This window comes from Salvelinus fontinalis, chromosome 9 (genome assembly GCF_029448725.1).
Source record: "Salvelinus fontinalis isolate EN_2023a chromosome 9, ASM2944872v1, whole genome shotgun sequence".
Taxonomy (NCBI): domain Eukaryota; kingdom Metazoa; phylum Chordata; class Actinopteri; order Salmoniformes; family Salmonidae; genus Salvelinus; species Salvelinus fontinalis.
In genome coordinates this window covers 16,436,564-16,451,354 of record NC_074673.1, presented here as the reverse complement: position 1 = coordinate 16,451,354, position 14,791 = coordinate 16,436,564, and the positions used below count along the sequence as shown (strand labels likewise).

The following is a 14,791-nucleotide window of genomic DNA, read 5'->3' as shown; positions in this document are numbered from 1 at the left end:
CCTAGTGAAATAAAGGTTAGTTAAAAATAAATAAAACGAGTAGAATCCCATCTAGATTCACTGAAGGAAAAGGGGAGGAGTGAGATGAGGAAAATAATAGGGAAGAGGAGGAGCTACAGTCTATTTGCTTCAGCTGCCTCTCTCTCTCTCTCTCTCTCTCTCTCTCTCTTTCATCTCTCTCTCTTTTCTCTCTCTCTGACTCCCTCTCTCTCTCTCTCTCTCTCTTTCATCTCTCTCTCTTTTCTCTCTCTGACTCCCTCTCTCTCTGACTCCCTCTCTCTCTCTCTCTCTCTCTTTCATCTCTCTTTTCTCTTTGCTCTCTCTCTGACTCCCTCTCTCTCTCTCTCTCTTGATCTACCTCTCTCTTTTCTCTCAATCTCTCTTTCTCTCTTTTTTATATATTTTTCTCTCTCTCTCTCTTTTCTCTCTCTCTCGTTTCTCTCTCCTTGCTCTCTCTTTTATTTCTCTTTCGTTCTCTCTCTCTTTCTCTCTCTCTCTCTCTCTCTCTCGCTCTCGCTCTCGCTCTCGTTCTCTCTCTCTTTCTTTTTGTCTCTCTCTCTCTCTCTCTCTCTATCTCTATGAAAACCACAGTGAAATACGTCCCTGAAACAGTACTTTAGCTTCCAGCCATGTTAACGTTCATCAGATTAGGACAGGAAGCCACCGTGCCCCTCGTGCCCCCTCTCTATCATGCCACCCTGGCATGCTGATTAAACATTCTACGCTAGTTTTACGCTAGCCTTAGGAGTGAACAGAATTCACATCACTGTCCAACCACCACAGCAGCATATGGTTCTGTCTTACTAGTTCAGCTGACATAAGGCATGTTCTCATTAGAGTCCATGTAATCTCCTGTCCAGCCCAACTCCAATGATTTACAGACATGCTATCCTCTTTCTTTGATCGATCCAGCTATCAGCAATCTTCATTTATTGTGAATCCTCCGAGAGAATGTGAGATTGATGATCAAAGAAACTCTATCAGGTCCAGGTCTTTGCAGGTCATCAGCTGGCACACCTTACGGTGCATACCACTTTCGGTTGACTTGTTTCATTGCCAAAAGAGCCATGAGGTATAAACATACCTTTATGTTCATATCAAGCGAGAATGTTGATGGTGAAAAGAAGTTCAACTGGAATTACCCCAACTGCTTTCAACTGAAAAATCTTTGCTTAGTCAGCAAAAAAGTCCCTACCTTCTCTGTCAGATGTCAGTCAGGTTGGGGATTCACTAATCTCTGTGTGCTTCAACTCACATCCACCGCCTTAAGCAGCCAGCACAGCGAGCTGACAGTGGGTTGTTGCAAATGCTGAGATGAAAATAAAAAGCCTGTAAAAATGGACATGTAAGAAACTTAGCTTAAATAATCTTCTTGGGCCCTCGGGTCCTCTAAGGTCCCGGACTTCATGTTCAGAGAAGTCTGCTGATGCTACAATACATTAACATATATATGAGAACGTTTTCCCACCTGAGATTTCAAAGTGGGTTAGAGTAAACTCGTAAAGGGAGACCATGGTAACGGGTTACTGAAATTAGATGTGGTGCCTCCTGTTTGTCTTCATTGTATTAGGGACAGAGATCCATTACTGCACAATCATTACTCACAATAGGAAAATAAATGCAACAAAAAGTGTTGCTCAGAGTGAACATTCAGCTGTTAGGACATTTAATTGGATAAAAACTGGGTATACATTGCGTTATGTAAAATAATTGTAACCATGATTTTAACCAAAATCATTTCATGGCCAGATCTAAAGCTGTTCCCTCATGTTCTATACATCCCAGTACTCTAAAAAGATAACAGATGAGTACACTATCTGTACCAAAGGTAGGCCGACGTGAAGCCAAACACACTGGGAATAGAGACAGAGCCAAGCGAAGGGATGGTGCCCATTCAGCTGATAGTCAGCAAACTAAGAGGGAGCCAGCCTCTGAGATCGTGTAACACACATCCTAAGGCAACTGTGAGATTGGTTCATTTAAAGAGATTTTACAGGATCCTAAGCACCTACAAATTCGTAACATATTGTACGAATATGAACTCATAACATATACGAATAGCAGGAACATGTATTTTACATTTTTTGCAGTACGTAACATACCATACAAAATGGATAACATTGCTCACAATTTTCATTGACCTGTTTTGGCTCGTGGGCGCTACTTTCAAAACGACTGGCTGCAATTATACAAAACCTTTAAAACACATATTTAAGTCTTCACTGCAGCCTAACTTAAAGTGCTTTTAAGGTACCAATTTGTGTTTGTATCTACTGTAGGCCTATACCAGGGCACTGTGTGTGAACTATTTATTTATTTATTTTTTCGCCTTTATTTAACCAGGTAGGCCAGTTGAGAACAAGTTCTCATTTACATCTGCGACCTGGCCAAGATAAAGCAAAGCAGTGCGACAAAAACAACAACACAGAGCTACACATGGGATAAAACAACGTACAGTCAATAACACAATGGAAAAATCTATATACAGTGTGTGCAAATTAAGTAAGGAGGTAAGGCAATAAATAGGCCATAGCGGCGAACTACAATTTAAATATTAACACAGGAGTAATAGATGTGCAGATGAGGATGTGCAAGTAGAAATACTGGTGTGCAAAAGAGCAGAAAAACAAAAACAAATATAGGGAGGAGGTAGTTGATCGGTAAGCTGCTCTGACAGCTGATGTTTAAAGTTAGAGAGGGAGATATAAGTCTCCAGCTTCAGTGATTTTTTTCAATTTGTTCCAGTCATTGGCAGCAGAGAACTGGAAGGAAAGGCGACCAAATAAGGTGTTGGCTTTGGGGATGACCAGTGAGATTTACCTGCTGGAACGTGTGCTATGGGTGGGTGTTGCTATGGTGACCAGTGAGCTGAGACAAGGTGGAGCTTTACCTAGCAAAGACTTATAGATGGAGCCAGACCTGGAGCCCGTGGGTTTGGCGATGAATATGTAGCGAGGACCAGCCAACGAGAGCATACAGGTCTCAAAGGTGGGTAGTATATGGGGCATTAATGATAAAATGGATGGCACTGTGATAGACTGCATCCAATTTGAGTAGAGTAGAGTAGAGGGAGTAGAGTGTTGGAGGCTATTTTCTAAATGACTTCGCCGAAGTCAAGGATCGGTAGGATAGTCATTCTTACAAAGGTATGTTTTGCAGCATAAGTGAAGGAGGCTTTGTTGTGAAATAGGAAACCGATTCTAGATTCAATTTTGGATTGGCGATGCTTAATATGAGTCTGGAAGGAGAGATTACAGTCTAGCCAGACACCTAGGTATTTACAGTTGTCCACATATTCTAAGTCAGAACCGTCCAGAGTAGTGATGCTAGGCGGGAGGGTGCGTGCAGCGATCGGTTGAAGAGCATGCATTTAGTTTTATTAGCGTTTAAGAGCATTCACCCCCTTGGCATTTTTCCTATTTTGTTGCCTTACAACCTGCAATTAAAATAGATTTTTGGGGGATTTGTATCATTTGATTAACACAACATGCCTACCACTTTGAAGATGCAAAATATTTTTTCTTGTGAAACAAACAAGAAATAACACAAAAAACAGAAAACTTGAGCGTGCATACCTATTCACCCCCCCATAGTCAATACTTTGTAGAGCCATCTTTTGCAGCAATTAGAGCTGCAAGTCTCTTGGGGTATGTCTCTAAGCTTGGCACATCTAGCCACTGGGATTTTTGCCCATTCTTCAAGGAAAAACTGCTCCATCTCCTTCAAGTTGGATGGGTTCCGCTGGTGTACAGCAATCTTCAAGTCATACCACAGATTTTCAATTGGATTGAGGTCTGGGCTTTGACTAAGCCATTCCAAGACATTTAAATGTTTCCCCTTAAACCCCTCAAGTGTTGCTTTAGCAATATAATTAGGGTCATTTTGTGTAATGATCATGCTGTTTAATCAGCTTATTGATATGCCACGTGGATGAATTATCTTAGCAAATTAAAAATTCTCGCTAACAGGGATGTAAACAAATTTGTGCACAAAATTAGACCGAAATAAGCTTTTTGAGCATATGGAACATTTTGGAGATCTTTTATTTCAGCTCATGTAACAATTTACGTTGCATTTATATTTTTGTCCAGTGTATAAAGCAATCTGGATCTAACTTGCTTACCACTTTTTCCATGTGGTTTCTTCCTTCCCAGACTCCATGAAATGATGACCTCTTCCTAAATATTTGGTCACATTGATTCATTTTGGGTATTATTTTTTTTAGAAACAAAAGATGGCTCAACTAACACTTTGGCTCAATTTACCCCACTCTCTCCTACTTCCCCTACTTTATCTCTCACTCAAATCTTAGAGACAGAATACCTGCTATACGAGACAACCATTAGGAAGAATTTCAAGACATTGTCCATATTTCAATACCTTCGTCACTGACAAACAGTAACACTTTGGTGCACCCAAGTCCATCCATAAAGCTCTGACTATGATGCTCTGCTATAGAGCTTATGTTAGTGCTTGCACGTCCTCACAATCAGGATAGAATTGTACCCACCACCCACCACTCCACATTCACACACACACACTTCCTCCTCCCACCTAGGAGTGTGTTCTGATTATGTTTGATGTGAAGTGTTGATAGGCACATGTCAGATGCCGCTCCCCTTATCTACTCCCTGATAAGATAACTTCCTTGGCTCCTGTGCTTGACAATGATGTCCTCAGGAAAGACATGACCACAATAGTTGGATTTCACCTACAGAGAGATAACAAATGAAACAGTGTTCAAGGAATGTAACAGAATTGGGTGATTCATACATGGTTACAGACTTTTAGAAATCAATAATCAACACATCTATCTTATTTACTGGCGCTATGGGTAGCTACAGTCATTTTTACCATTATCTATGACAGACTACACCACTCCCGAGTGGCGCAGCGGTCTAGAAGCGTCACTACAGACCCTGGTTCGATTCCAGGCTGTGTCACAACCGGCTGTTATAGACCCTGGTTTGATTCCAGGCTGTATCACAACCGGCTGTGATTGGGAGTCCCATAGGGCGGTGCACAATTGGCCCAGCAGGGTGGGCCGTCATTGTAAATAAGAATTTGTTCTTAACTGACTTGCCAGTTAAATAAAGGTTGAATCATTTAAAAAAAAATTAAAGCAGCTAAGCAGCACTGCATCAACAGTGAGTATAATTGAAGGGTTATTTGGGGTATGATATCCTCTCAGTCAGCGAGAAATACCGCACCTACCTGGGGAAGCGCATTTGGATTCAGAGTTGTCTGTCTTGACTCGCTGTAATTGCATCTGATGGCCTCCAAACGTTCACGATATTTCAGCAGGGTGTTTCAATGGACGATCTGAACCGATTACCTACAACTCCCATCAAGGTGCACAACGTACAGTTCCAGGGAAGCAGGTCAGACTGACACAACACATGCTTGCTGAGAGATTAACACTTTCTAGTCTGTTACACATTATAAATAGATTTATATAAATAGATTTATACAGAACATGGTATATGATATTATTAATATGCTTATCTTATACCCTTTTCCCACTATCATGCTGACCCAAATCAAGCTGCGCAGGCTCAGATATATTTTCAAATGGTCCTTTTCAGCACGGTTCCAGCGACTATGGTGGATAGGTATCCAGGCCAGCTCACTACAGCTTGGTTTAGCTTGGCTAGGCTCAGTAGTGTGAACCACCATTTATTGTTGTTTATGTCCGGCACAACAGGTACATTGGCAGGTTGAGATGTCCATGTAGACATCTGTGTGTTTATGAAGCAGTAAAATATAAATGTACCATTGGGAAATAGTATTGCAAGGAGTCAACAGCCACGCAGGCCGCTAGATGGGAAACAGCCACCACTCATACATACACGTGGGACCAAAGTACAGAGGTGGGCTGTCAGATGGGCTTCCTCCAGCCTCAGGTACTGTTCTCCTCTATGTGTTGTTACCACTGCCACATGGGTCTCACTCCCACACCACCATACCTTTCCCCGCCATTCAGACCAAACACACACCATTATTCAATAATGCATGTGTAGTGATGTTTATTTGATCTTGATAGGGGAAATGTTTTCACAGCAACCCAGAGATTGGTTTTCTTCAATGGAGGTTTTAGTGAATGGCAGCTAGGGGAGCATTATGGCAGACATCCACACAGCCGTCTATGATAACTAGGGCTACAGTGTGTGAGGAGAGCTAATACACTCCTATTGTTTTCAATACAGACCAGACCACTACTAAGTCACATTGGCGGGCACAGTGTCCATACAGTAGAGAAGGATTTGCGTAGATAGAAGACAGTGGATGGAGAGTGGTAGTGTGGAGAGATTCAAATTCTATCCATTTGAGCGGCTCATAAAAAAAGCTGGAATAAGTGAGACACTTTTCAGATGATGAAAGGATATGCCAATTGGTCTCAGATATGTTTATGCAAATACTTGAGGCACATTTACATAAAACAAATAAAACTGTTAGAAGATGACACAGTGAAACATCACAGTAGGCTGTCTCAATCAAAAGTGAGATTTCCTATAGTTTGTAATAATTTATTATACAATTTAATCAGTTTTAATGTATTGGATATGGACCTTATAGACTTTATATGCTACTGTATATCCATTAGTAAATATTTATTGATATGAAATGGAACAGTCGGCCTAAATTATTTATTACAGCTACCTCCATTGATTCACTTCCAGATAGCCTATCTCACATGTGCTTTTTATTCAATTACAACCCAGTACCCCCAAAATATTCTCCCATTTGCTATTTTCCACTTTCCCTACGCCCAAGGCTATACATTCCTACCGCCAGCGGTCGAGTGGAGTTTGCCGTTCAAGACGTGATTTGCATCTCTGGCAGGTGTGACCCCCACTCATAGGAACCTATAAACCCTTGGCAGGCCGCTTTTGTATCTCTGGCATTTAGGCTCCACTCAGAGGAGAGCTATAAACCCTAGGCAAGCCATCTAGACATGAATTAATTTCAAAGACAATAGCAAGGAATTTCTCTAATCTCAAATTGGGCTTGCCACCCTCCAGCTAACTATAGCCAGCCAGAGGCTGCAAGCTGTTTTTGCTGTTTCTATAAATACCTTACATTTGTTGTGATTTTAATGTGAATTGATTTACCAATGCAATATTTACGTCACCTTACTCCACTACTAATGTATATGTTTCATATAATTATATGCTGCTTCTGCACTTTATCCCACTCACTATGCACATGGGCAAATAAGGTCCATACTAAATCCTTATAGGCTATGTTTAAAAATCTTATTTTCATTTATATCTTATTTTATTTTATCTGCATGCCTATTGTACTTGATTTAGTTTATTTAGTATTTGTATTAGTACGTTGTACTGTATATTTACAATGTAACTTATTTGATTGCTTTCCTATGTTACTTATTTGTCACTGTTGTTCCCATTGCACTGTGTGAGAAGCCTGCAAGTACATGGCAATACAATTTGCTTAATTTACTTTAAAAATATATGTATATTTTTCTGCATATCTAATACCTATAGAGCTGGTTGTATCCTCCTGACTAGTCGTTCTTTTTTTAAAGAAACAAATTATGCTTCTCTGCATCTCTGCTAAAATCTGGGTAAAAGATTCAAAGAAATGTGAGTCTTATTCAGTACATTTAGTTATTGCTTGCTTTTCTAAAGTCTACTAACCTTGCCAGCAGGCATGCCAGCTAAAATGGTTAGACAAGCTAGGTACTCGAACTTGATTGATAGTCTGAAATGGCTTCTTGGTAGCTCTTGAAAACTCTTGACGTAATTCTGTTTCTCCATCCGAAGAAACTACATTTCCACTACACTTCCTGAGTTACGTTTACACACGTGTTCAGAGCATGCTAGATAGCTAATTAGCACAGGTGGTTGGCTCATCTTCCATCTGTTTTCTGTAAACAAGCGTTGTAGCATGGAGATATTGCCATGTGAGAACACTAACCTTAACCCTATCAATTTAACCTTTAGCATTTTGAAAATGATTTCTCGCCGATATGAATCAAATCAAACTTCATCAAAATCTGGGATTCAATAAAATAAGGTCCTTATGCTTCCAATACCATACCGCAAACGATGCATGTTAATGAGCAGCTTGAGCATCAGGGATCTTAACAAAACTCACCCCTACTGATACGCATTCGTCTAATGACCTAGCAAATTTATGAAGGTGGCTTTAGCCAAGATAGGTTAGCAATCTCCCAACCTCATAACTAGCTACCAAGAAGCTAACCCTTGATCATGACTCTCAGTTCCATTACACAATCATGACTCTCAGTTCCATGACACAATCATGACTCTCAGTTCCATTACACAATCATGACTCTCAGTTCCATTACACAATCATGACTCTCAGTTCCATTACACAATCATGACTCTCAGTTCCATGACACAATCATGCCTCTCAGTTCCATTACACAATCATGCCTCTCAGTTCCATTACACAATCATGCCTCTCAGTTCCATTACACAATCATGCCTCTCAGTTCCATGACACAATCATGACTCTCAGTTCCATGACACAATCATGACTCTCAGTTCCATTACACAATCATGACTCTCAGTTCCATTACACAATCATGACTCTCAGTTCCATTACACAATCATGATTCTCAGTTCCATTACACAATCATGCCTCTCAGTTCCATTACACAATCATGACTCTCAGTTCCATTACACAATCATGACTCTCAGTTCCATTACACAATCATGACTCTCAGTTCCATGACACAATCATGACTCTCAGTTCCATTACACAATCATGCCTCTCAGTTCCATTACACAATCATGCCTCTCAGTTCCATTACACAATCATGCCTCTCAGTTCCATTACACAATCATGACTCTCAGTTCCATGACACAATCATGACTCTCAGTTCCATTACACAATCATGATTCTCAGTTCCATTACACAATCATGCCTCTCAGTTCCATTACACAATCATGACTCTCAGTTCCATTACACAATCATGACTCTCAGTTCCATTACACAATCATGACTCTCAGTTCCATTACACAATCATGACTCTCAGTTCCATTACACAATCATGACTCTCAGTTGCATTACACAATCATGACTCTCAGTTGCATTACACAATCATGACTCTCAGTTCCATTATGTTACGTAATGGAACTGAGAGTCATGATCAAGGGCTAGCTTCTTGGTAGCTAGTTATGAGGTTGGGAGATGAAATAAAATTGTATTAATAACATGCGCGGAATACAACAGGTGTAGACCTTACTTACAAGCCCCTAACCAACAATGCAGTAAATACAAATAAGAATAATAAATAAAAGTAACAAGTAATTAAAGAGCAGCAGTAAAATAACAATAGCGAGACTATATACAGGGGGGTACCGGTACAGAGTCAATGTGCGGGGGCACCGGTTAGTCGAGGTAATTGAGGTAATATGTACATGTAGGTAGAGTTATTAAAGTGACTATGCATAGATGATAACAACAGAGAGACAGAGTAGCGGCGGTGTAAAAGGGTGTGTGGGATGGTGGTGGTGGTGGGGGGGGGGGGGGGGGGGGGGGGGGGCAATGCAAATAGTCTGGGCAGCCATTTCATTAGATGTTCAGGAGTCTTATGGCTTGGGGGTAGAAGCTGTTTAGATTGGGAACCTATATGGGCTAGCTAAAGCCACCGTCATAAAATTGCTAGGCGGTTAGTATTATTACAGAGAAAAAACAACTTCAAAAATGACATACAGGACACATCTAAGGGGACAAGTGCCAGTGTGCCTCCTATGGGAATGAAGACTGACAGAACTCCACCTCTGGCCTGCTCGCCTCCCTACCACTGAGGAAGTACAGTTCCCGCTCAGCCCAGTCAAAACTGTTCGCTGCTCTGGCACCCCAATGGTGGAACAAACTCCCTCACGACACCAGGACAGCGGAGTCAATCACCACCTTCCGGAGACACCTGAAACCCCACCTCTTCAAGGAATACCTAGGATAGGATAAAGCAATCCTTCTGACCCCCCCCCCCCCCCCCCCCCCCCCCCCCCTTAAAAGATTTAGATGCACTATTGTAAAGTGGCTGTTCCACTGGATGTCATAAGGTGAATGCACCAATTTGTAAGTTGCTCTGGATAAGAGCGTCTGCTAAATGACTTAAATGTAATGAAATGTAACTGACCCTCATTATCGGATATATTTTGCACACATAATAATTTACAGTACTTTTCCACAAACCTTTTTCAATGCCATCCAATGTATATTAAATAATAAAAATCAATAAATATATTTTAAAAAGTGGCGACAGGGAGTAGGCATGCCACTGGCTTGACACTGAAAATAATATTATTGCTTCCAATTGGCAGCTGTAGTGTCACAGGTCAGGAGAAGGACGGGTGGGCTGTGTGAGGAGAGCGGCATGTGAGAACGACAGTCGCGGGCGTCCGGTGAATGCTGCCGATGGGCAAAAAAAGCTATAGCACGGCACTCCACCACCCTGGAGGAACGCCGGTCACTCGAGTCCTCATTGCTAATCTGGAAGAAAACGTCACGCAAATAATTTTGCACTATATAAACGGTCAAATTGTATAATCGTCAAAAGTAAATAATTGAGCACACACCAAACATTTGCCTTGCCATTATCATTAATACAAGAAAAGGCGCATTATTGTTATGAGCGCCCTGCTATATTCTAATTGACTTGTGAGATCCGTCGCTGTGTAAACATTGGCCGACAGTTTTCCTGCGTCTTACCAAGAATGTCAAATGCACCTCTCGGTCACAGGGGTGATTAGGAATGTCTGGGTTTTGTTTATACTCTGCTGCCTTCATCGCAACAATCTAGTTATTCCCTCGTTTTCGGGGACAGCTGTGCTGCTGCGCTTCGCTATTTCCCGGACCCTGAGAATTACTCCGTTAACTCAACACTCAAGCTACCTATCACCGCTTTCCTCTCAGATCAGTGTAACTATATGCTGAAGCAGTGCCATCGAACTTCGAAACCCGCTCTGTCTGGGATGGATTCACCGCGGTTTCTCACACCATTTATTACCAAGTGTCAGGGCTAATAGTTTGCAGGAATTCCGTAGTTGGGGACTGTGGGGAGAAAATATATCCTCTATTTTGTTTCCTTTGTAGAGGTGGAATAAAGAACTTCTCACCACACCATCAATAATGGGAATATATTTGCATTTGCTGCTTTTGCAGTATGTTGTCTCCAATTGTGTGTGCAATGCTCTCACGTTCGTCGAGGAACCAACAGATAAGCAAGCGAAGTCGAATGGATATTGCGGCAGGATTTTACGGGCACAGACACAGGGTACACGGAGAGATGGCTACAATGAGTTTCGGCTAAGAGTCGAGGGGGACCCAGAACATTACCAAACTGCAAGCACATACAGAGGTATACAACAATAAGAGCACATTTTACGTATTGTTACTTGCTTGGCTTTGCTTATATCCACCAAATTGGAGTGAATTTGAAAAGGACAACTCTCGGAAAGTATAGCCTACTTCAGTAGTCTAACACCCTAATAAGTCAAGTTTAGATTCCGTGCGCAAGTCACTTCCATTGCGTAATTGTGACAAATGTAGCTAACCATAGCCACTAATCACACCTCAATATGACAGCTGAAGACAAGTGCAATACTTGTATCAAAACAATTGAACTTGCACTGACCAAACATATTAGTGAAAGTAACACATATGATGCGTTTGTTATTGCAGCTATGGCACTCAGGAAAGATGTCAATATGCCATGCACTCTTGGAAAAAAGGTGCTATCTAGACCCTAAAAGGGTTCTTTGGCTGTCCCCAGAGAATACCCCTTTGAAGAACATTTTTAGTTCAAAGTAGAACCTTTTTAGTTCCAGGTAGAACATTTTGGGGTTAGAATCATTTCCACAGAGGGTTCTACATGGAAACCAGAAGGGTTCTACCTGGAACCAAAAGGGTTCTACCTGGAACCAAAAGGGTTCTACCTGGTTCCACCTGGGGGGTATGCGGGTCAAGTCAAACGTTACAACACGTTCTAAACCGATTTGGTGACAAACATTGTTTTCCTTGTTTCCATTCGTCCACATGGCTGCTGGCTGTGCTTTGCTTACACCGAAAATATCGTGAAGATTGCCCATTTATTTGATTTTTTTGTAAGGACCAAAAAAACCTGAGGCAGTGGGAGAACCTTTTCAAGTAAGTAAATACATGTTTATTTTTAATTTTTTTAACTATGTATTATTAGCTAGCTAGCTATGTGGCTACAGTTCGCTACTTTGTAGGCTAACTCAACTGAGCTGCTAGCCAAATGGCTAACATTGCACACCGTTTAGCTAAGTGAATTAAATGGCACCAGCTAGCTAATTTCCTATTAGCTAGATATCTTGGTGTAATCATTCTAAATTAAAAACAGTCTCCAAATACATTTGTAGATAACAGCCATGGAAAAGGGTGAAATTGCAGCTCTAGCTGTCAGTAAAGGGAGATTGTAGGCTACTGGACAGGGCAGATCATTTTGTGGGAGGACATTATGAAAAGATTCTCCAGTTCCAGACCCAAGAGGGAAAAACCATAAGGCCAGAGATAATAGCAACATATATTCAGTGCTGTCTAATTGTATTATAATGAAGTCTGTTTCTTTGTGACGTTTTCTGTCCTCAGATATCGAAAACTGTGAAAGCCTGTTTGCAGATTAAAAGAGGTCCCAATAAATGTCACATAAGACTAAGGGTATATCCTATATGCCATGGGTCATATGTGTAGGCCTACCTATGTTGCCAGATACATAATACAGTTAAATGCAGTTAAACATCACACACAATGTATAAACCTATTAGAATTTGAGCAGGCCAACCTTGCTGGAGGTCTGCTGGGTGTGCAGGGTTCTGTTTCAGCCCAGCAATAACACACCTGATTAAACTGATCAATCTAATGAGTTGATAATCAAGTGTGCTATTGTGGGGCTGGAATAGAAGTCTGCTCATCCAGTAGATCAGGGATCACTGGAGCAAGGTTGGCCACTGCTAGTATGGAGTTGTTTTTGTTCCCCTGAAATGATGCTTTAGTAATAATAGCGTACAATTATCTATTGTTGTTTAGACTAAGATGTCTAATCTTTACATACAGGTAATCTTATTTGTACATTTTGAAGTGATAAAGTGTTGATTCTTTGAAGTTACACTTGTAAACTTGTTTTAATTGTTCAACTATTATTCAAAATGAACTAGTATCAATGTTGATTCATCATATCGCAATCCTGCAATAAAGAGGAGAAGGGATTCTGTGTCTGTGTTTCTGTGTATTCTCAAATGAACATTGCATTTTTGTCTAGTTGTAAGATCTCAAGTCGGTTTTATTTGATTGTCACTCTCTCAGTATATCAGCTATGTGAATAGATTTCGCAGCTTATCATATGGCATGCATTGCCAATGGAGTCATAGGCCTACAGTATTACTGCCCATAAGGCATTACTGGCCTTATGGGCATCTGAAGCAGAGCATAGCTCAACTCAGACATTGTTTAAATGTTGAGCTATATGTTCTCAATTTAAAATGATACCAGTAGACAATGTATATGAGGGAAACCATATACCAGATGTTGTACATGCCTTTTAAGTGCTGACATAAAATGTTTAGTGTAAATCCACTCCTTGTAATTCAGGTACAGTATAAAAACAAGTAGACCACAATTAGGCTACAGGAGATGAGCATTACAGGTAACAATTAGGCTACAGGAGATGAGCATTACAGGTAACAATTAGGCTACAGGAGATGAGCATTACAGGTAACAATTAGGCTACAGGAGATGAGCATTACAGGTAACATTTTATGAGGTTCATGAGATTTTTTTCCATTCATTTTAGCAACGTTGCTTGCAAAATGTCTGCAGTTGTCCCCATAGATAAACAGTACATGGTTGCCGTTTACAGCCAAATATCAGTTCAGAAACGTCAAAATAAAAAATATTGACATGACCAGCATTGTAGACCATTTCTGCAGCTTTAGCTCACCTCGAAATAACAGAGAAATGCTGTGAAAACCAGCATGCTGCAAACGTTGCTGTGCATGTTTTGGTGATATTTTTAATCCTCAGACACTGTTGCTCCTATGGCACTAATCTGGTGATATTTTTAGTCCTCAGACACTGTTGCTCCTATGGCACTAATCTGGTGATATTTTTAGTCCTCAGACACTGTTGCTCCTATGGCACTAATCTGGTGATATTTTTAATCCTCAGACACTGTTGCTCCTATGGCACTAATCTGGTGATATTTTTAGTCCTCAGACACTGTTGCTCCTATGGCACTAATCTGGTGATATTTTTAATCCTCAGACACTGTTGCTCCTATGGCACTAATCTGGTGATATTTTTAATCCTCAGACACTGTTGCTCCTATGGCACTAATCTGGTGATATTTTTAATCCTCAGACACTGTTGCTCCTATGGCACTAATCTGGTGATATTTTTAATCCTCAGACACTGTTGCTCCTATGGCACTAATCTGGTGATATTTTTAGTCCTCAGACACTGTTGCTCCTATGGCACTAATCTGGTGATATTTTTAATCCTCAGACACTGTTGCTCCTATGGCACTAATCTGGTGATATTTTTAGTCCTCAGACACTGTTGCTCCTATGGCACTAATCTGGTGATATTTTTAATCCTCAGACACTGTTGCTCCTATGGCACTAATCTGGTGATATTTTTAATCCTCAGACACTGTTGCTCCTATGGCACTAATCTGGTGATATTTTTAATCCTCAGACACTGTTGCTCCTATGGCACTAATCTGGTGATATTTTTAATCCTCAGACACTGTTGCTCCTATGGCACTAATCTG

The 14,791-nt window shown here is 40.8% G+C and overlaps 1 protein-coding gene across 1 annotated transcript in view; it reads left to right on the top strand.

Moving 5' to 3' along the window:
- Positions 1-10,605: 10,605 nt before the first annotated feature.
- The window catches only part of LOC129862169 (spondin-1-like), a 118,162-nt gene continuing 113,976 nt past the window's right edge, over positions 10,606-14,791 (top strand). Inside the window, exon 1 of the mRNA XM_055933564.1 lies at positions 10,606-11,359. Within this exon, the coding sequence (XP_055789539.1) occupies positions 11,131-11,359 (229 nt within the window). The 5' untranslated portion in view covers positions 10,606-11,130. The remainder of the gene's footprint in view (positions 11,360-14,791) is intronic.